Source organism: Periplaneta americana, chromosome 2 (genome assembly GCF_040183065.1).
Source record: "Periplaneta americana isolate PAMFEO1 chromosome 2, P.americana_PAMFEO1_priV1, whole genome shotgun sequence".
Classification (NCBI taxonomy): Eukaryota; Metazoa; Arthropoda; class Insecta; order Blattodea; family Blattidae; genus Periplaneta; species Periplaneta americana.
In genome coordinates, this window is record NC_091118.1 from 180,168,198 (window position 1) to 180,193,099 (window position 24,902).

At 34.3% G+C, this 24,902-nt stretch overlaps 1 protein-coding gene across 5 annotated transcripts in view; it reads right to left on the reverse strand.

Moving 5' to 3' along the window:
* Positions 1-24,902, reverse strand: part of dac (dachshund family transcription factor) — a 1,230,461-nt gene that overhangs the window by 11,709 nt on the left and 1,193,850 nt on the right. For all 5 annotated transcript variants that reach the window (XM_069819054.1, XM_069819052.1, XM_069819050.1 and 2 more), the window contains one exon: positions 11,825-11,926. In XM_069819054.1, the coding sequence (XP_069675155.1) occupies positions 11,825-11,926 (102 nt within the window). The remainder of the gene's footprint in view (positions 1-11,824; positions 11,927-24,902) is intronic.

The following is a 24,902-nucleotide window of genomic DNA, read 5'->3' on the forward strand; positions in this document are numbered from 1 at the left end:
ATGCACAACCCAGATTTTACTGTAGTACTCATGATGGTAACTTATTATTAGTTAATTACTTTTACTGCTAGCTAACACATCGACATCACTAATAAATATAAGTAAATTATTATTATTATTATTACTACAATTGTTAGCATAATTACTCTATTATTATTATTATTATTATTATTATTATTATTATTATTAATAGCGTTGTGGGATTTAATCGATTAATCGATCAATTTCTGTTGTAAGATTAATCTATCAAAAACATTTAATCGAATAATCGAGTCGATTAAAATTAATCGGTTGTAGTTGATATTAATCATTATTTTGTTAATACAAACTCATACTATAAAATTCCGACAATTTTTCTCTCTCTCGGAAATTGCTTATTTAAAAGCACAATAGTACTGTTATTTTCTAACTGTAAACCAGGTAACGTAGGGAAAATCTTTGCACAAACACTTCAGAAAGAGATGTAAATATAAGAACAGTGACCTAGTCTACCTCTATTGAAAGTTGAAACACAATGCGAAACCCTTATTAACTTTTATGGTTTTCCAAGAAAACTTCCAACTTGTTGTCAGCTCATCTTCCTCGCATATGAAATACATACTTTTCTGGGATTTGTCCCCATCATCCCTTATAAAATAGCCATGTCTACACTGTGTGTAAGTGAGAGCGTAGCTACCTTCTTCTCTTCCTAACATATGGTAATTCGATTACAATAAGGGCCAGTCTTCTGTTTCGACCGCTGTACTTTTGCAGCTGCAGTTTCTGTATTGAGTTTGTATATGAAGGCTGTGTGTTTAGTTTGACAAAGAAAAAATCAGTTTTCTGTGGTTTGTGAAAAGTGTAAACTCCATTATGTCATATGAGAATTTGAGAGGTAAACTCGGTGAAACGTTTGGATTTAAATTGAACGATCGTGGAGAAGTGGTTGACAGAAAAAAAGTTTTTTTTCGTATTTAGTGATGTAGGGAACATTGTTACTAAACGTAGAACGGCACTTAATTCGGAGCATGTGAATGCACTCACATGTTTAAAATCATGGATGAAGCAGTATTAATTAGGTGAGTCTTCATATTTTTTGTTATTTATGTTTATCTAAAAAATTCCAGGAGAAATTGACACAATAAATTATAAGCCTCATAATAAATATGTTAGTAAGTAATTAAAATAGTTGTTTTGTAATATAACGATACAATATATACAGATATACAACATTTAATACTTATGCTTATCACCGAACACAAGTTAAATTGAACAATAATTGTGTATTACAGTATGTTAAAACATTTTTTTTCAACTCAATCAAAATAGTTAATCGATAAAATATTTTGATCGATCAACAGGACTAATTATTAGTATAATTACTGTTAGTAGCCTACTATTATTACTGCTAGCTACAATTATTAGCATTACTACTGTTAGTTTTATTATTAATATTATTATTATTACCATTTTCTATTTTGTAGAAGTTCCTTCAACCATCATTCAGGACTGGAAGATCCATATAGAAAACCTCATTCAAAGGTATTTCATTGTCCTCAGCACTGTTCGGACAATCTTCCGAGTGAAAATTCCCGAATATGACTTATTTCTTTGCTCTGAGGTTAGTTTTTACTATACGCTGCGCTGATGAGATCCGTCATTTTGTACGCCTACCAAGCTTAAGGATTTGCAGCCAAGGCATACGTCTTAAAAATCCAAAGGTTGCAAAAAGGATAATTACAATTCGCCACGTGGACTCCGCATCGCCCAACTTTACGAGGACCTCTTCTTACCATTTTAACTTGGATCTCCTCAATTAATATGCGTTTGGTAATTGTTTATACCGTCTGTTCTTCTGCCTATCTCTCGAGCATGCGCCAATCAAATATATAAAGTTTTTGCGCCAGAGTAGATTCAAATTCTGCCGATTAAAGAAAGAACGTCTTTTTGTCATACGTGTCTCTTAGGGTACGTACACGTTGGAGCGACGATAAGCGATAAAGGAAGCAGCGATGCTATATCAGGGAGATTTGAAGTATGCATTGTCATTGAGGTGTGCATATTGGAGTAACGATAAAAGCGAAGATACACGATAAAAGCGACGAAAAAGAAAAGTACCATTTTCTTCGCTCTTGTCGTTTATATGATCTCTGATTAAGATAATATTAATCTGTATAATTACCGGTGGTTATCAATATATCCGAATATTAATCAATTTATTATTATTTCGGGATATTAAATTAATTATTGTAGATATTGGCAAATTCATCAGTTGTGTATTTATTGGTCATATGTTATGTGATCAGAGGAACCAATCACAACACAACGAATTTATACTATCTTTGGGATGAGAAACTGGTTTAATTTTGTACGTATTTAAGTTATATTAACCTTGAACTTAGCAGCTGATATTTCCTATATATCTTCTTTCATTAAGTGAATGCACAGAATATCTTCTACTGATAAATCAAAATGTTCGCTTCCCACGTCCTCGTTGCTCCGATATGAACACTTGATCCTTTGATAATACCAAAGCGTCGCTAGATCGTTTCTTTTATCGTTTATCGTTGCTCCAACGTGTACGTACCCTTAGAGCGTAACGGTAAGTATTGCTTTTGTAAGGAACAAATACCAAGTTACTATACTGCTACTTAAATATATTTTGTTATTAATTTTGTACCTCCAAAAAATCAACAGACAAAAATTATTGAAGTAATAAAATGTGCGTGGAGGTGAAATGTTCATTCTTTTCCTGTTCATTTTATTTTGTTTATGTTTCATTTTGTGAGCGTAGAGTTTTCTTTCCTAATTCTTGCATACCTATAGATTTTTCAGTAACGTAAGTACAGACAGAAATAATACAATAAATGTAATATTACATTGAGACAATCAATAGGTTTCACAAAATCAAGTGTTAAGCTCTCTTTTCTTACTTCAGAATCAGTGTAAAAATAAATCCATTTAATAAAGCTTAGATTTTTAAGTTGCATATTTTTTAATTTATGACAAAAATATTTATCTACACCTTTGGCAATTTTCGCTACATATTTATATAGAGTGTAAGGGATATAAGTGCCATTACTTTAACTCATGATTATTCATGTCATAAGGAAGAAAAATATCCTCAAATTTTTTTTCTAATTGCAATATTTAACTATGTATTAAAGTTTACAATATTAGACGTTTGGCAACGTTGCTGGATGTGAAGGGGGGGGTTTACAAGTACACAATACAGCTCAAGCGGATACAGACATACAGATACAAAACAGATGCTCTGTTCTAATGCAGGGACAGACCAGGACAACTGTTGTTTACGTAAGACGAGCAGCAAATACGAACTTTCAATCTCATTAATAGAACATTAAGGTAAATTTCCATTTCATTCAACAATATTGCTCAATTTTTATTGTATGTCTAAAAAAATAAACAATAATGGTTTACTGCACAAAATCATACGAACTTTCCTTCTGATACAAAATTTTAATTTCTCCCGCTTCCGTAAAGCAGTATCATTTTTAAAGAAATTTCTGGTTGTGTGATTTTCAAAAGGGGGTAAGAGACTCCCAGTTTCTAATAAACGTTGAGAAACTGCTACAAAAGTTCGCAGATTAAGTAACCTTCTTTGCGGAAAACGTTGACGGTACATCCTTCTTGCCGCACTTGAATTACGACGACTTTCTCCATAAATTAATAACATATGATATCCCTGAACTATGAATGACATTGTAAGTTGTTTATCGAATACCTGTACTGAACTGCCATCCGCTCGGCAGGAGATCTATGGACAGGGAGTTTGGACTCAGTTGCTCTGTACGTCTGTGCAGAGCACTGTCAACACTGCATCAATTTTGCTGAACATGTTGCCACGTCTCTCATGCCAGAATATTAATAAACGTAAGCATTCATTATTATTTAATTTCACGAAAACGTAATAGAACACACAAATATTTATTTAAACGAATATTAACTCTTTGCTAGACATACCTATGGATATAATTTTACTGACGATATAAAATAGAATAGTTTTATTTTCGCCTGCAGAGTTAAGGTCTTAAGGCCTTCTCTTCCACTCAACCAGCCTTAATCAATACAACAGTGAATACATATTTAAATTATGAACATTTACAATACATTCAAAAGATTCTCCAGCAATATTCTTCAGTTAAGTTTTAACGACTAGCACATGTTTATTTAAATTGAGATAAACCTATCAGAAAAAGTAATAACTTAATTTATGAGCTAATGTAATTCAATTCAGTCTATATGCAATAAGTAAAGAATTATAATTAAGTTGAGGTAGCTAGTTGGTTAAAATAATGAGAATTAATTTAATAGAAGTTTACTAGAACTATGTTATAGGGAGAAAAATATAAATCTAAAATATATTGATATAATGAGAATATTAATGTAATGAGATTTTGCCATTAGAGGTTTTGTATTCCATTTAGAGAAATGAATGGCAATAATAAGAATGGACAGATGTTTCATTATAAGTAACAAATTTTGATCAGTAATTAATCTATTAAGTAAGAATTTATGTATTTATGAATATATATAAGCAGCATAACGCAAATAAAATAAGGAAAAAATATTTTATTCTGACCCTATGTTGTATGAACATTTTCTGATCCTGTAGACCGTCCCCTAAGACAGTGAAAAGGATGGCACTTATATCCTTTACATCCTATATACATGTTAATAACTTTTATGCTCGACCATGCCGAAATGTAGTAATTATACACCTGGTAGCAGTCCTTTAATTCATGTCATTAAAGTACACCTATTCATTAAAGTTCAGGTTTTCGATTATTCTTGGATATGCAATCGAAAGACGAGGGAAACGTCACGGAGGCTGGAAGTCAAATACTGTCGAAGAAGGTTATGTTCTGTTACCATAATAATTAGCGTTAATTGTAAATAATATTCAAATAAATTCAATTTGTCATCTCGTTTTTCAATTCTAAATCAATTTCCAGGTTATACATTCTCTGCATTACATCAAGGTCAATGACATTATTGTTCCTCGAAAAAAAATCAATACTTTCGCGTCTGCGCACATCTCACAATTTCGAGCTATGAACAAAGTCACTTCCGATCTTCTGTCAGATACAAATAAAATTAATATTTCTGAATAATTTCAAGTTAGAAATATAGTCGAGCATAAAAAGTCGTATGAAACTTGCCTGTAATGGTAATTAAGACGCTCGTATGAAAATTATGAAACTCGCTTGCGCTCGTTTCATAAAGAAACATACTTGTGTCTTAATTACCATCATTATAGGCTCGTTGCATAATGTACTATTACACTTACAAATGGCTTTTAAGGAACCCGAAGGTTCATTGCCGCCCTCACATAAGCCCGCCATCGGTCCCTATCCTGTGCAAGATTAAGCCAGTCTCTATCATCATACCCCACCTCCCTCAAATCCATTTTAATATTATCCTCCCATCTACGTCTCGGCCTCCCTAAAGGTTTTTTTCCCTCCGGTCTCCCAACTAACACTCTATATGCATTTCTGGATTCGCCCATACGTGCTACATGCCCTGCCCTTTGCTGTGGTCGTGCCAGAGAATCAGTCCTATTCCGAGGCTTACTGTAGGAATTCGTAACAAGCTGTTTTTTACGGTGATGGGTTGTTAGCCCTTCGCCCAACCCCCAAGCTGGAGGACCACCCCTTATCGGCTGTCCACAACTGCTTATTCAATATATTCGCAGCTACCCTCCATATCTGGAGGCCGTCTCCTCTATCCGCAACCTGAGGACGCGCCATGCCGTGGTGATAGGGACCCACCATACATGGAATGTACTATTATATTACGTAAAATTTATTCTCTTTCGATAATGCATTATTAACATAACTGTGTGGTTAAACAAGCAGTGTTATTATTCTCTTCGTTTTTATATTGAAAAATACTTTGTTTCTGCATCTATAAGAGGGTACAGAAACCAAAAATTTCGCTTCGGCAATACAGAAATTACAATCTAAACAATTTTTTAATAACACAACATTTCTTCTTTCTTTATGTAGAATATAAGAATCTCTAAATACAATTTCTACAGCATCACAATGCGTTTTTCTACACATCGCTTAATGAGAAAGTTAGCCGAGACGTCTCTGTGTGACATGATCCACTCTGCTACAGAACTCTCTTGGCCTGGATGGCTCAAGGAAAACAATACTCCAGTTCCGAACGAGTATAATGACTTGAAGCTTTAAGTTTAATTATCAAACTCGTAGAAAGAGAAGGAGCCTAGACGGGAAGAGAGAGAAAGAGGCCCTAAAGTTTTGGGTTATACGATGAAATTGCAGCGCTTTAGGAAAAAAAAAATTGTGTATCCTGGTGTTTAGAATTTCAACTACGGGAATACACCCCAAAGTAAGATCCAATATTATTATACCAAAATCTGACAAAGTCTTGCACGTTCATTCTCTACGTCAACAAGCAGTTGTTGTTTTGTTTTTTTGTTGTCTGTATGTGGGGCCGATCTTTCATCAATCATTGGACGAACCTCCACTCTCTCTCCTCTTCCCCTCTCTCTTTCTCCTTACCAGTTATATCCCGTTCTCTCTCCTACACTATCAATCATCCTAGGACTCAAAAATCGCCCCCTGTTTCTGACAGAACGTTGTCCCTTTAATTTAATATCGAAAACAGGCGCCGCGCCGGTCTGTATTCCCCTGCAGACGATCTCAATTGTTTATTAGCTTCAGGGGCCTTGCCGTACATCTGGCCTTGCTTGCTTACAAGGACGACTCGGGCGTCGAACTAAATAGAATGGCCCGGGGCAGATGAAGACACGGAGTTTTTTGTCTAGTCGGTAGTGATGTACGCAACTCTTAGGAAGCTGGTTTGATATTGAGCAAAGAATTCACGGCCCGGGTTCTGAACTCAGTTTTTCCATTAGAAATATGATGTTGTATTGTATTTATTAACGTTCCATGGTATTCATACATTGTTTACAGCTAGAATATGGAACATGTCAAAAAACTTAATACTATTATAAAGTCTTAATTTATAGTCATAGTATAGTTGAAATATATACAGAAGAGATTTAAAATATAATCTACTAGTACAACACAAAGTTTTAGTATCAATTTCATGAAGTGTTTATTGAATGTCATGAATTCACCTACAGACTAGAAGGCGTGAGAAATTAGGTACTTCTTTAATTTGGCCCAAAATAATTTTAGGTTTTGAGTTTCATTTTTTATATCGATAGGGAGGCTATTACAAATTTTTATTGCCATATAACGCACTCCTTTTTGATAGCACGATAGACTTGCCGATGGAGCATGAAAGTCATTTTTTGGCGTGTATTTATGCTATGAACTGTTGAATTAGTTATAAAGTTTTCACGATTACATACGAGGAAGATTATTAATGAAAAGATATACTGACAAGCCATGGGCATTATTTGTAGTTTTTTTAAAATAGTCCTACAAGATTCCCTAGATTTGGCACTTGCTATTATTCTAATTACTCTTTTTTGTAATAGAAATATATTGTTACTATCTGTGGAATCTCCCCAGAATATTATTCCAAAACTCATTACCGAGTGAAAGTATGCAAAGTATACTGTTTTCAAGGTATTGATATTTACTATCGTTTGCATAGATCTAATAGCAAAACAAGCTGAATTTAGTTTGGGGATAATTTCTTTAATATGATTTTTCCAATTTAACACATTATCGATTTTTAAGCCAAGAAATTTGGTTGTTGTTGTTGTTTCTAATAGGGATCCATTGTTAATTATTGCGCTAGAAATTTGCGACTATGAATTTGGACAGGATTTAAATTGAATTATGTTAGTTTTGTTACAATTTAATATCAATTTATTGACTGAGACCAGTCACATATTTTGAAGAGAATTTCCTCTGTTGAAGATTGGAATGTGTTGGAGTCAAGGTGAAAGTCTTGTTCCGTCATAACACCAAGTCTAGGTATTTTTTTAAATTTATAAATGCAGTTCAGTAATTACTGCAGACCAAAATGGTTTTAGAAAAGGCAGATCATGTGCAGAAGGTTATTTCACTTCAAAGTTTGTATTAGAAAAACGACGAGAATTTAATTTAGGACTACATATGGCTTTCATAGATTATGAAAAAGCTTTTGACAAATCAAACAGAGAAAAAATATTAAATACATTAAAAGAAAACGAGATCCTGCATCACTATAAACAAATTCAACTGTAGATATTTTGGGATCTTGGACATGATCCACACTTTGATAATGTACAATAGTGGCAAAAAGAACAGGACCGACCCTTGTAGCTGATTTCAGAGCCTTGTTCACTCCAGAGCACGATAGACTGGTAACTAAGACTTTCGTGGTTCTAATCCTGCCTGGGAAGGAAACTATTTTTGTTCCTTAATCAAATTTATTCACAATACTTTTCGATTGCTGGTAAAATTTATGTTCTGGGAATAATAATTTAATTGAGTAGTAAAATATCGCTGCAATCGAAAAGTATTGGGAATAAATTTGAATAAGGAACAAAAAAAAAGTTTCCTTCCCAGGCAGGATCCGAACCACGAAAGTCTTAGTTACCAGTCTATCGTGCTCTGGAGTGAACAAGGCTCTGAAATCAGCTACAAGGGTCGGTCCGGGTTATTTTTGCCACTACTGTACTTTATACGCGTTGTAGTTGATATTTCTGTAAATAGTTTATTTCTTGTAACTAATAAAGAGACAAATGTAACGCCATAATATTAAGATAAACAATTATTTTGAGAATTAATTTTAGAGTACTTTTATGGAACTGTAGAGGCATGTTTTTCAAGTGTAACAGCAAAAAAATTTTGTGTTATAGGCCTATAGAAAAGTTTGCTAATAGCTTAAAGAATGTTTTTTTTTTCAAATATCATATACGTAGCATTAATAGTTCCGAAGATACACAAATTGTGTGTGATAACGAAGCAAAATATTAAAGTTACGGGAAATTGCAATCAGAGTTTAATGTCATTTAAAACACCTGTGAACCAGATCCTTAAAAATGGCGTCGCAACAGCTAACAAGGCCATAAATGTGTATAAAATTTTATGTAATATATTTTTACATATCAAGTATTATTTTAAAGCACTTTTTTATTTATTAGTTTTTCACCATATTTTACCACCCTTTTCCCTAGAAAATCCTTGAAAATAGCTTTTAAAATTGCATCACAGTAGCTAACAAGGCCATAAATGTGCATAAAATTTTATGTAATATATTTTTACATATCAAGTATTATTCTAAAGCATTTTTATTTACTAGTTTTCCATCAAATTTATCACCCTTTCCCCAAAAAACCCTTCCAAATAGCTTTTAAAATGGCATCATAGTAGCTAACAAGGCCATAAATGTGCATAAAATTTTATGTAATATATTTGTACATATCAAGTATTATTTTAAAGAATTTTTTATTTACTAGTTTTCCAACACATTTTACCGCCCTTTTTCCTAGAAAATCCTTGAAAATAGCTTTTAAAATAACGTCACAGCAGCTGACAAGGACATAAATGGTCATTAAATGATATGTAATATATTTCTCGCATAACAAAGTGTATTTTAAGTTTTTTTTTTAATCCAATGGTTTTTTAACATACAAAAACCATTCTCTCCCCTTATTGAAAAGTAATTGTTAGTCATGTTTACTTTAGGATTCTCGATAACTCTGTAACATAAACTAGAAAACATCCTGTATACGCGTGATTGGTATCCGACATAATTAATTGAAATGTTTCCGCTCTAATCCTTGATTTTGTGAATTATGTTTTAATCCCAGCTATAAATCAAAACAATCCTCTCGCAAACGAGTTCTTTCCATAGGCTGTATGAAGCAATAAGACACACGTAGACTAGTGAGAGTTCAGAGAGCAATAATAATAGCAATGTTATTATCATTATTACTTACAGAATAACGAAGTAAGACGGTCAATGAAGGAATTCTCAGGAGCCGTCGGGGGTGGGTAATTACGACGAGCAATCAACAGGCCGAGGAGCACTTGCGAGTGTGACAGGCCTAATGGGGCAATGCGCAAGTTTCAATTGACTCGTCGAGTGCCAAAGTTTGGAGAACCTCTCCACACGCCGTGTGCCGCGTGATTGCAGAACGAAAATTCAAAACAAAAAGTTCGTCTGGAGAAGAGAAGTTGTCCCTCAAGTGGACGGATGGGTCTAAACTAGCCTGTCTTGACGCTGACGTCACAGTCAGGGGTGTCACATGCTAATAATAATTTCATTTTATAAGTTTTAACTTCTCGTTATAAGTGCGCTAAAAGTTTGCAGATGAAAGGTAATAATTTATTTCAGATATATTTTACGGATGTGTACACTTATAACGTTCCTGAAAATATGGTTTTGGTATGCCATTTATGTTCTACAAATCAAGTCATGGGAGAAGCAATAGATGAAACACAGTTCACTCAACATTCTTCTATTCCTTTCATTACAGCATATATCATAATGAGTAGAGTCAATTTTATTTGAAATGATACATACTGCAGGTCAAAAAATAAATATGTTTTATAGTGTGTAGTTACCTGAATGTATGGTCATTACTAGGCCTATATTTATTCCCAATAATTCAAAATATTACTATTTCTTATAGAATTATCATTTTTCAACGGCAAAAGAAAACAAGACCCAATAAAAAGTCAAAGAGAAAGAATGCATTGGATTAAAAAGCAACTCCGAAAATGGTGTATTTACCTAAAGCAGTCAAAGAGAAAGAATGCATTGGATTAAAAAGCAACTCCGAAAATGATGCATTTATATAAGCAAACATAAAAAATTATTGTAGATAAATCACAAGCAAACAAACCAGGATTTAGAGCATAAGAAATTAAGTAAAAAAAATAAGGCGAAATGACATAAAGAGATCAAAAGAAGTAAGAGAAAAATAAACAGAAAGTAGAATGACATATGCACACAATGACATAGAAGAACAGCAATACATAAAACAAAGAGACGAAGATAGACAAGTAGGTAAGCAGACGATGGATTGATAGGTGAATGGAGAGATAGATTAGACAGATGAGGCAAATCAGGCAGACAAGATCAGATAGGACAGGACAAGACAAGGACAGACAAAGCAAGACAAGATAAGACCAGACAAGGCAAGGCAAGACAAGACAAGACCAGACAGGACAGAATAGAAGACAAGACAACACAGGGTGCGACAAGACAAGATGGATGGATGGATGGGTGGGTGGGTGGGTGGGTGGGTGGATAGATAGATAGATAGATAGATAGATAGATAGATAGATAGATAGATAGATAGATAGATAGATAGATAGATAGATAGATAGATAGATAGATAGATAGATAGATAGATAGATAGATAGATAGATAGATAGATAGGACGGACGGACGGACAGACAGACAGACAGACAGATAGATAGATAGATAGATAGATAGATAGATAGATAGATAGATAGATAGATAGATAGATAGATAGATAGACAGACAGATGGATAGGTAGATAGGATAGATAGATAGATAGATAGATAGATAGATAGATAGATAGATAGATAGATAGATAGATAGATAGATAGATAGATAGATAGATAGATAGATAGATAGATAGATAGATAGATAGATAGATAGATAGATAGATAGATAGATAGATAGATAGATAGATAGATAGATAGATAGATAGATAGATAGATAGATAGATAGATAGATAGATAGATAGATAGATAGATAGATAGATAGATAGATAGATAGATAGATAGATAGATAGATAGATAGATAGTACATCATTATCTAAATTATTAATGGCAGATAGACAAAGCCATGCAAAGCTCCAATATCTCTTTTTTATGTCCACCACTTTCCCTCAATAACCAAATGTGGCACTCACCTTGCAGGGGAGACTTGACATCTCGTTCTGCTTGTTGCTGTTGTTGCTGTTGCTGCTGTTGTCTGGATTTCCTTTCCAGCTCCAGCTCCTGGGCTAGTGACTCTGCAACACGCATAACACACCCATGCCATTTTTTTTACAATGAAAAGTTTCCTTACACTCTAACATAAATCCTCCTTGTAATGTCAACGACATACGTGCACCGCTGCACTAGCGCATAATGATTTAATGAAATTTCATTTGCTATCAATAGCATAGAGGAGATCATTTGACTTCCTCCGCCTAGCAATGAGTTTCCTGTTTCTTCTGGGATATACAATATCTAGAAATCGTGAAGGTATTAAATTGTATTTGGAGGACACATACAAACATAATTATTACAAAATTTTAACCTTTTCTTTACTGCTCTTTAGACAAAATGCAGAAGAGGTAGAACAAAGTGGGTATTTATGGTGTATTTTGCGCGGGACTCTGTCCTCCTTGGCAGTAATCTCAAGGCGTTAATTGCTTGAGAGCGGAGACAAACGTAACATCTCGTGGACTGTGTAATTCTCGGCCTAACTACAATATATTTCCGCCTCACGAGTTCATCCTCCTGCCCTCGGAAACACAAAGTGTTTTGCGGCGTCTCTTCATCCCCTGCACAACACTTCTTAGCTCGCACGCACTTCTACACTGCCTCATTTCTGTCAACGAAGATCGTGTGATATGTTATCTTTATCATAACTAGGTACCGGATTTTTATGTAATATCAAGGTGTGAAATATGTACATATTTATGTAAGAAAAATAAACTGAATATCTACCAAAATATGTAAAATCATGAAAATATTTAATATCAATATATGCCAGGTATAGAATAGGTAAGACTCTCCAGTTGTGATTTCATAGAGCACCCAATTTTTTTACCGCACGCTTGACACATTACTATTTTTCCATCTGTAGTGAAAGCTTCGTCCATCGCAATCCATGATTTTATTTTTGTCGTTAGGGTTGAAGATACAGACGTCATTTTAGTTAGTTAAAAGCAGTAGATAAACTCACCTGCACTTTATACTGTAAGTAGTAAAACTAGAGAACTGAGTGAAATGAATGACACTACAGTACTGCAAGCACTGTTTCGCTTTACTGGATTAGGAGAAAATAAGAGATGTGGGACACATACATTTTAGCTGCTCCCTTTAAGAAACAAAGTACCTACTAAAACCTCAAACTATAGGCATTTACAAACTGTTGTTTAAAAAGTGACATTCCTGTCTCATTCAGAAGGGTAGGATTACTACAGCCGAGAACCATACTTCCTAATTCCTCAGAAAATCCCATTTCCATATAGGTCTACTAAATTTAAAGTAAAGAGGTAAATCAATAACCTGAAAAGCTATTTATTTTAGTCTTTCAACACATTTCCAGTTTGTTCCTTTACTCCAGCTTCTTTTAAAAATTTGGCTACTTTACTGCGGCTCATGTCAGATTTGACACGGGTTTTCCCTGGAAGGATTAGGAAGAGGGTAGGTAAGGTTGCAAATTGCATGGGAACGGCTTGTTAAGACGTGTGCAGAACAATTATATCCCTTCTTGGGTAAGTAATTTTTTTTTAAATCAGTGTATTTCAAATTGTAAACTTCCTCAGCAGAAGTTCCCCCCCCCTTTTAGTGAAGTAGAAATGAATAAAATCCCTAAATATGTAGATTTATGTAATACCAAGCCATAATATGTAATGTGGGGTAAATATGTAAAAATATGTAATATCAAATTTTAATATATTAATGGTAATTACAAGATTCGCAAAGATTTGTTATTTATATACGGTTAGGTTGAAAGGAATATAACAGTAATTACATAACAATCCGGTCCCTAATCATAACATTAGTGTAATTTTATATTATATTTTTTTTCCTTCTACCAATGCCTATTCATCTTCCATGACTGCAGATTATTATTATTATTATTATTATTATTATTATTATTATTATCATCATCATCACTATCATCATTAGCTGTAACTAATATGGGATGAAGATCAATGCAAACAAGATCAAGACCATGGTTATCGGAAGAAAAATGAATAAATCAAATGCGAATTCTAAATGAGGCAGTGGAACAAGTGGACAGCTCCAAATACTTGGGGTGTACTACAAGTAGTAACAAGAACTACTGCTAGGAAGTCAAAAGGAGGATAGCAATCGCAAAAGAAGCTTTTAATAGAAAAATTAGCATCTGCTGCGGACCTGAAAAAAGAACTAAGGAAGAGACTAGTGAAGTGCTTTGTGTGGAGTCCTGTTTATTAAATGTATGTTTTAATTAGAAAATTTGGCTAAAAGTCTACGTAGTTTGACAACAGCGCATCGCTGGCTTACCTGTGAATACATACACGGACTCAGGTTACTTACATAGTGTTCTGCCAAATGGCAGGTCTTTTACTGTAAACCCAGCATTCTCCAATCTTTCCTATTTTCTGCCTTCCTCTTAGGACTTTCTAATGGCAGCGATGCGCTATTGTCAAACTACGTAGACTTTTAGCCAAATTTTCTAATTAAAACATGCACTTAATAATACTAAACAAAAACACAATATGTTTAATATAATTATTCCACTGCCCCCTTTAATCTGCACGGTTATACTACTTCCACCCTGTATATGTTCCTTTACAATCCAAATATCAGTATAACTCCACGTTAATAAAAAATTATTTAAATAATTTTGACGCACTGATCCCTTTAAGACAACACAATTCAAATATAAGACAAGAATATAAGGATCCTACACATTTTACTTGTTTTCCATGATTTAAACTCGGACACACTGAATTTGTGGCCGTAAAAAACTACAATAGCTGCAGATGAGATACAAGCGTGGTGTGATGAGGCAGTGTAGGTGTTCAGACGAGTCTCACACCCAGGCAGTGAAGCAAAGTAACTCATTTCACACCGACAATAATCTGAATGTTAAAAGACTCATCCCTGAGGGCTCAAAAACTTGGGGAATTATTATTTTCTAAACGCGTTGCAATCCTCAGCAAAGAGGTAGAGAACTAACTACAAAGATATTATGTATTCTCTCTCCCTCTACAATCTACACCACTAAGTCGAAAGAGAGAAGACAGCAGTGAGGAAATACATTTTCATCCCAATGCTTATATTATATAATCCTATACACCTCCCTTTACACCCCTTCACCCCCACCCTTACTCATCCGAGTTTCTCTCGCTTACTCCAAAAAGTTTATTCAATTTTACGCATGGCTTGCTACATATTACAATTTAACATTTTGTTTCCATCAGTTCACCCCCTCCTTAACCCCCACCCCTTTTCTTATCTTTTACCCTCACAGTTTCCTTTATTTTCAACAACTTCTTTGCTGCCAGTTTTTACATAAAAATGACTTTTTTTGTTGGGAGGGTGGGTTAAGGGGAAATGGGGATGAAACTGAATGAGTAAATATATACTATGTCTTTTGTGCTTAGAAATGTAATACCGTGGCTCAAACAAACGGAAAAATTGCATTTAGTAACATACAACGTTAACTTGGAGGTGAAGTCAAGTATACGGGAATTTAATGTCGTGTGCTGTTTGTATGTATGTATGTGTGCGCATCAGAATGTGATGGTACTGTTCAATAAAATTTAATAAGATCCCGAGGCTGTGTGTGTCTCCACCCCTTCTTCATCCACCTTCCTCCAGGGCAAAATGTTGCAACCCCCTCCCGTGAGCTCAGTTTCTGACTGTTCTTTCTCTGTCTTCTTTATTTTTATATATCTTAAAATTGGAATTGCAGCAGTAGCTTAATTTAATTCCACCCTGAATCAGAGACTGGGTTCTTTGTATTCCACATCCACGTAATAGAAATCGGTTGTATTGGGAAAGAGGCCTCAAATAATTCTGGAACATGATATCCAGGCTTCGAGACTTCGGACCCAATAGAGCAGTTCAGTGGGAAATCCACATAACGGCGTATTGAGTATAGTGGTAAAGCGTACAGTGGGTGGGGGTACTGTAGAATGAATGCCAACAAAAATACGGAAAGAAAAACGCTCTGGATTTGAAGCTTCTGACGAATAATTTGGTTTTCATACAAACTTATTTTCAAACTGTGTCTGAAACTAATACACGGTTAGAAACGTCAGAGCAAGAGATGCCGGAAACTCTCAAATTAATTTAGAAAATGATGCAGAGAATTAATGAGACATCAAGTACACCGGTTACTGAACGTGTAAAACAGAAGTGGAAATCAATTTTATGTGAAAATAACGGATATGGAACATTGTGTAACATAAACAGCAAATTAGTGGACATGGAGTCATTCGAGAATAAAGGACTGTCTCTTAGAGACTGCAATGATGTTAGGTTTTTTCGTCTTTCTCCTATCATGTCATGCGACGTAGAGCGCAGCTTTCTACAGTACAAACTTTGTCAGATAACCGAAAAATATTTATTTTTGAGACACTGAGAATGTATCTTGTAGTAGGTACATTGCAATTCGGTACTGTAACTGCACTTCCTAAAGACGACCAATAGGATAAATGAAAAAATTAAAATTGCTAAATGCTTATTTCCACCATTAACACTGTGTATAATTAAACACAAATGCTTATAAAAGACAGGAGAATAAATGCTTTTCATATTCTTTTGACATTATCATTGTGTAATGTATATTTACTTCCAGAATGTACATATCTGTGTTTCCCCATACTACCGTACTCTACTCTAAATAGCAACGTTGTTACCTCAACACATCTCTATCTACCTGCAGCGAGTCAACAACCTATAGTGCATGCACAGTAAACTTATTGTAATGAGTCCAAAGTCTCGAAGCCTGATGATATCTTACAGTAAATCGATTGCACTACATTTTTTTTCTGGTCAAGAAATTAATGCAGCATTATACAACAGACCACTAGGTCTAGTGCTTGAATTTGATGATGATGATGATAATGATGATTATTATTATTATTATAATGACGTGTTAACAGCAAAATAAATGTAAAAATCCGGAAGCAACGAGAAAAATTAATGTCAGAGGCGGCCCAAATAAAATGTTTGTGACTGTTATTGGAATTAACTTGAAGGAAAATTGTGGGAGTATCGAAGTTGTAGTGCACCAAAAGTCAGAATATCACACAACAGTGAAATACAGAATATAGAGGAATGGGTGTCTAGAAGAAGGGAGGAATGGAACCCGCATGTAACAAGAATGGACCCTGACATAATTGTGATAGTGGCAAGAGGCAACAAACTAACCTATCGAAAACAGAAGTCTTCGAAGACCCCAAAAGAAATGGAGGAAGACATTTTCATAGAACAGGCTAGTAGTCTAACAGAAGTAGAAGAAGATTGTCAAAGAATAATAAAGTAATAAGATCAAATTGGAAGTTAAAAATCGATGATTATATATAAAAATGGAGATCGTATGTAAGAAAGAAGAAAAATACTCGATTTCCAAAAGCAGAAATATCATATAAGCCAAGAGGGGGCAGACAAGAGCAAGAAAAGTCACTCAAAAGATGAAAGAGAGGGAGAGACAATTTGATAAGACAGGCAAGTAGCTTAACAAAAGTATAAAAAGTAGAAGATTGTGAAAGAAATGAATTTATGAGATCAAAATTAAAATCTAAAAACGTATAGTGTAAGAAGTCTAAGATTAGGGTAAGTGAAGATATTAGTGCAACCAATTCGAAAAATGGCTTACAACTGACCAGAAATGCGGACAAGAATATTGATCTTTTAGACATTAATCGTTTGTACCCTTTCCTATGGAATATACATTTCAAAAGTTGTAATTGTGACAAGGTTTTACAACAATACAAGTAAATACAACTGACCAGAAATGCGGACAAGAATATTGATCTTTTAGACATTATTCATTTATATCCTTTCCTATGGAATATACATTTCAACAATACAAGTAAATACAACTGACCAGAAATACGGACAAGCATATTGATCTTTTAGACATTAATCACTTGTACCCTTTCCTATGGAATATACATTTCAAAAGTTGTAATTGTGACAAGGTTTCACAACAATACAAGTAAATACAACTGACCAGAAATGCGGACAAGAATATTCATCTTTTAGACATTAATCATTTATACCCTTTCCTATGGAATATACATTTCAACAATACAAGTAAATACAACCGACCAGAAATACGGACAACAATATTGATCTTTTAGACATTAATCATTTGTATCCTTTCCTATGGAATATACATTTCAAAAGTTGTAATTGTGACAAGGTTTTACAACAATACAAGTAAATATAACTGACAAGAAATACGGACAAGAATATTGATCTTTTAGACATTAATTATTTGTACCCTTTCTTATGGAATATTCATTTCAAAAGTATGACGCATACTGGCACTATTACCTGCAGTGAAGGTAATAACGCCACTTATTCTTTTAAACAAAGAAGCATGTTTATAAGCAATAGTGACAAACGTTAGATTATGTTATAGAATTAAACAACTATAAATGATTAGGGACAACAAACAAGTCTCAATACTCATTACCACACAACTTTAAAAAAATTCAATCAAGGTCACTGTCATCGAGTGGTGCACAACCGTCATCACATAGTGAACTGAGACAAGTTCTCTTTGTGCTACTCATGTCGCAGGTTTCGTGGTACCCAAGTCCGGGCGATTATCCTTAATTTGGAGATGATTAAACTAACAGCTATTATTAAATACTGAATCGAAGTTTATTCTCGCAGATCGATGGTGTTATTAGCTGCAGTTGAAAATTCTATTTTAAACGTATAATTAACATAATATAATATAAATTTTAAAACAACACCACTCAATTAAACTTAAAAGCACATATAAACGAATTTCTTGTAACATTTTATCATTCACTATATTTAAAATTCAATTATCTGTACTTGCTTTATGCAGAATACAATATTCACGTCACTAGACGATCAGCTCAAGAGCGAACTCCTTCACTTAAATGTTGTTAAACTAGCACTAAAGACAGAAATCCGTTCCATTGTTGTTCCAGATGATTAAGAAAAGTTCTTCTAAACACCACACTTCTCTGGCTAGGGCTGCCAATGCAGATTTTCACGTACTAATTATAAAATATTATATGGCGTTATAATCTGCATGGTGTTAATACCTCCACTTACTCTACATATAGAAATGGGGATCTATGTAGAAACTATGAAAAAAAAATGATTTCAAAAAACGGCAATGTCAAACAAGCCAAAAACAGGCAGGAGAGATCAAGGAAGGCCAATCAAAAGATGAAATAGATGGAGACAGACACAATATGACAAAACAGGCTAGTAGCCTAACAAAGGTATAAGTTTGTCAAACAAATTAATTTATACTACTTACTAGCTTTTAAGGAACCCGGAGGTTCATTGCCACCCTCACATAAGCCCGCCATTGGTCCCTATTCTGAGCAAGATTAATCCATTCTCTATCATCATATCCCACCTCCCTCAAATCCATTTTAATATTATCTTCCCATCTACGTCTCGGCCTCCCTAAAGGTCTTTTTCCCTCCGATCTCCCAATTAACACTCTATATGCATTTCTGGAATCGCCCATATGTGCTACATGCCCTGCCCATCTCAAACGTCTGGATTTAATGTTCCTAATTATGTCCAGTGAAGAATACAATGCGTTCAGTTCTGTGTTGTGTAACTTTCTCCATTCTCCTGTAACTTCATCCCTCTTAGCCCCAAATATTTTCCTAAGCATCTTATTCTCAAACACCCTTAACCTATGTTCCTCTCTCAAAGTGAGAGTCCAAGTTTCACAACCATAAAGAACAATCGGTAATATAACTGTTTTATGAATTCTAACTTTCAGATTTTTCGACAGCAGACTGGATGATAAAAGTTTCTCAAGCGAATAATAACACGCATTTCCTATATTTATTCTGTGTTTAATTTCCTCCCGAATATCATTTATATTTGTTACTGTTGCTCCGAGATATATGAACTTCTCCACCTCTTCAAAAGATAAATTTCCGATTTTTATATTTCCATTTCGTACAATATTCCCATCACGAGACATAATCATATACTTTGTCTTTTGGGGATTTACTTCCAAACCTATCTCTTTACTTGCTTCCAGTAAAATTCCCATGTTTTCCCTAATCGTTCGTGGATTTTCTCCTAACATATTCACGTCATCCGCATAGACAAGCAGCTGATGTAACCCGTTCAATTCCAAGCCCTCTCAGTTGTCCTGGACTTTCCTAATGGCATACTCTAGAGCAAAGTTAAAAAGTAAAGGTGATAGTGCATCTCCTTGGTTTAGCCCACAGTGAATTGGAAACGCATCTGACAGAAACTGACCTATACGAACTCTGCTGTACTCTTCACTATATTTCAAATTCAATTATCTGTACTTGCTTTATGCAGAAAACAATATTCACGTCACTAGACGATCAGCTCAAGATCAGGAACTAAGAAAAAAATTGATTTCCAAAAACGGCAATGTCATTCAAGCCAAAAACAGGCAGGAGAGGTCAAGGAAGGCCACTCAAAAAATGAAAGAGATGGAGACAGACACAATATGACAAGACAGGCTAGTAGCCTAACAAAAGAAGAAGATTGTCAAAGAAATGAATTTATAATATCAAAATTAAAAGTAAAAATTATAGTTTTAGAAGTCGATGACTACATAAAAAAAATGGAGGTCATATGCAAAAATATGAAAAGTTCTCGATTTCCATAAGCAGCAATGTCCTATAAACAAAGAGGAGGGCAGAAGAGAGCAAAAATGTCCGCTCAAAAGATGGTGGAACCAGTTAAAATCGGGATAGACGACTACAGTCTAACCCGGAAAGCCAGAAGGAGAAGTGTTCGATATTAGAACCCAACCGACCTTATCACAAGAAGTAGGCCGCTTGTGTTCTCCACTTCGTAGAGTCCCTTCGAGCCCCAGGTTGCCCATCATTGTGTATCGACAGGGAAATCTCGACATATAAGACGCAGAGGAGTTGCGGGGGTTTACAGGAGCCCTCTAGGGATCGGTCCATCACTTTCCTTCTCATGGGTTTGTCCACAATGTGGAGGTTCAATTATCAATTCATTCCAGCTCGGAGTGGGAAGTTAGCCAAAGGTCTGAATTATTCGTGAGACGCTAAAGGGAGATTTGAGAGTGGGGCAAGGGGTTGAAGACGCATTCGGAGCCTAAGACGAAGCGGGGGACCTCTGCAGGATGTGCTCACTTTAAAATAATCATGGGGGCTTCCCTCGGGATTATGTATACGAATGGGCAATGCACAAAGAGCGAAGCAACACTAAGATAAAGCGTAAATAAAGACTTTGTGCCCCCGTGCAATGTTAGTTCAGGAAATCCGATTAAGGTCTAACAAATTCTGCGGCAACAAATTCCTAAATACAGACGAGAGTACTTCGCAAGAATAAATCAAGTTTCATTACCCATAAGACAATGTCAGTTCTTTATCCAACTTTACTTTTTGAACTACAGCGGCTATTCGGAAACTATGAGATGGTGTAGAGATAGCTGAGCAATGGTGAAATGAAACTAACCACCGCACAGGCGTGGTCTAGAGATAAAGGAGAGTAAATCGTGATTAAGGCTGCTATCAGTCTTGGGTTACAATCCCGCTTGGACTGATATCTGATTGAGTATTTTCGAAGGATTTTCCCAAATCTATAATTATAATTTATTTTATTACAGCCATTCAGCAATACAATTGCAATAGGTTAAGTTAAAAAGAGAAAATTTACACAATAAAAGTACATAAGAACACATACAATGTAGCCTACTATAAAACAGCATCATTTTTTGCATTATGCTGTGTTAGAGATAACAGTAATTTATAGTACAAGAGAGTAGCTCAATTAGCCTATTACGATACAAGGTTGGAAAGTGTTTTTTACAAAATCGGGGAAAAGTTTTAAAATCGAGCGGAGTGACTTCAATGTGAAGGAGTAAAAATGATTAAGATACTTGTAATATTTCGTGTTCAATTTGAATAACTTTTATTTATGTTTGTTAAGTGAAGTTTGAATTGTTTAAATAAAGTTCAGTACATTTCAAAAGCAGTGATTTGTTTCGTATAATGCAGCTATAGGTCTATTAATTAACACTGTCTTTTCTGAATGGATTTTACATGAATTCTAGGATTGTAGCATACACAAAAGGCAGTGGTTTTCATAACAATTCTAGAGCAGTTATTTGTAATATTTCAACATATTAATCTAGATTGACAACTCTGAATTCAGTAAAATCAACTTTCAATCGTTGCGGCGGTTTGCTGTAGCACTGAGAAAGAACACTATCGTGCAAAAATAGATTTAATCATCGTCCCTGAATGGCTTTTGTAGTTGGAACAGGATACAAACAAACTACAAATATTGTTATTATTGACGTCTTTAAGTAAGGAAGTCCATTTTAATTTTATCGTTGTTCCATTATTCCCATCACAATATATTATCGTCTCTGAATAATTTTCTTAGATGAAAGGGACGATAAACAAATCTTATCATTGAACTGATTAAATAATGAAGGCAATTTTAATGCCATTATATATCGTAGTCTTTTAAATTTTTGTTTCGTGTTTGAAAATGTGTGTCAAATAAAGATGTAGGCTACTTTGTTATCATTTAGTTTTACATATAATTAATTTTATCAATGTTAATTATGTAATGTGGACTTTACATCATTGATAAAAATGTTGTAAACACATTCATTACGTAACTAGTTATGTAATGATACTTCTATTACCAAACTAGTTAGGTAATGATACTGTTATTACCTAACTGGTTGCGTAATGTGAATAACACATTAAATAAAATAAAATGGAATTTAATATACTATTATAAACATTAATTCTCAACATTTCTACACTTTTTCTTAAAAACACCAATTTTCAAATTTTTCATATTCCACTTCCTATCTTGTGCGGGATTTCAATGGCACTAAACATTCACTTGCAGAATTTTCAGCATTTTCAATATTATATGAATCCTCGTTTGAACTCATTTTAACAATATTTGTTAGTTTCTCCTAGTAGGCCTACTGCTGTTCTTCTGTTATAAACAAAAACCTATCGTATTCAAAAGTAATAAAACAAACATAAACAAATCACTTCAAGCAAGAAGAAAGTAATAATAATACAATTGAATATGTCGGAGCTAAAAGGAGCTAAGTCAAAATATGCAGTTTTGGGTTATGCAACAATTTGAACAACGGATGTTATGAGCATCGAACGGTGGAAGAAGGAACTAAGACTTTTAAATATTATTTTGTCTTCTATTTCCGTTGAACGCATTCGTGTCGACGGAATTTAGATACCATGCGCATACCAAAGATTATAATATGCTACATAATTGAAGAGAAAGGGTTGATATCAACTGAAACTCTAACCAATCAACAAGATAGACGACTTGTGTCTTCTATAACATAAAAACATAATATTTGTGTTATTAGTGAAATGTTTTTTGCTTCTCCTGAAAAGTTGTGAAAAGTGACTTGGTTCCTTTATAGCTCCGACTGATTCAATTGTTCAAAACTAATAAAAATAATGCAATTACTTTTATTAAAAAATATTTTTTATCAAAGTGAATAAAATGTTGTACGATATTCTTATCGTAACTTCATATTACATTACTCAACTGGTTAACAAACTCGTATTGTAATATCAAACGATACGATAGTCATATCATATTTATTATTTTAATTCCTAAGTCGTTCTAATACTTCAGACCATCAACGTCCCTGAATAGCTTCTGAAGTTAAAATTACAGGATGGCTATAGAATAATTTCTACTATCATGAACCTTAAGATTATCGTCCGAGACTCAAACCTGGGTCTCCTTGGTGATAGGTCTTCGTCCGTGCCGGGTGGGCAGCAGAGTACAAAGAACTTTAATGGACGTTATTATATTTCATCTCACTCAGATGTTTTATATATTATGAATCATGGCCTGCCCTTATACGTCTCGCCAGAGCAATCAGTACTCAGACTCTCGCATCACTGTAGCTAATCAGTACGATCTAATGTAGGAATAATACAACTATTTTCCTGAATAATATCTTGTTTTTTTATCTCCATCTCTCTTATGTCCGATGTTGTAAAACCTTGATCAATTTCATAAGTAATTTACAACTCCTGTAAAAGTCGAAAAGTATTCATATCTTTTCTTGTAAAGAACATACACACCCCGACAAAACTGCTGCCCCTGAGATATAAAACCCAGTAGACGAAATCGATTGGCTATTATGAAGGTTGTATTCTTATTTAAAGATATCTTAAAGATGATGCGTACATGAATATTGATTACTTCCACAGAGGCATAATAAGAATACGCGATCCAGAAAGGAAGTCTAGTTGCCTATGCATACATAATAATGGACCAAGCGCTGATTCCCCAAGACAACGCCTCATCGACGCCCACAGACAGAATCTAATAATGAAAAAGTTTTTTTCTTCCTTTTTGAAACAAAAATTAAAAAAGGAAAGTTGTATAATAAAAACACGATATTGCAGCTATCCACCTGCTTTAGAAGACATTTTGCGGCCGACAAACAAGCAAGTAGTTTCTCCAGAAGTAATATAACTCCGCAGTGTATCTAACAGACAAGTCTGCAATTATGTCTAGCAGTTAGCTGCGTTTGTATCACAGCCGTTTGTAGCGAAACAAAAACAAAGCGAAAGAAAAAGTATTATTGATATAACCTTATATGGATTAATTATTACACGAATACATTTTCGGAATCCAAAATACTATACAGTTTAGTAATCGTCATCCATAATCATCATCGTCAACATAACTCTCAGTGTGGGTCTATTGACCAGGGCAGTGGCGGCGATTTTAAATCTGAGTGGAGGGCATTCAGATGTGAAGAATTTATGGAATAATAGTTTGGGGTAACGATCCTAAAATAATAAAGTTATTGAAACTACAAAAGAGGGCAGTAAGAATAATCTGTAATGTTGATAACCGTACACATTGTAAACCTTTATTTCGGAGACTTGAAATTTCAACTGTACCGTCTTTGTATATTTTAAGTTGTTTAATGTATGTACAAACAAATATTAATAATTTTACTACAAATAGCTCAGTGCATAGATATTCTACAAGACACAA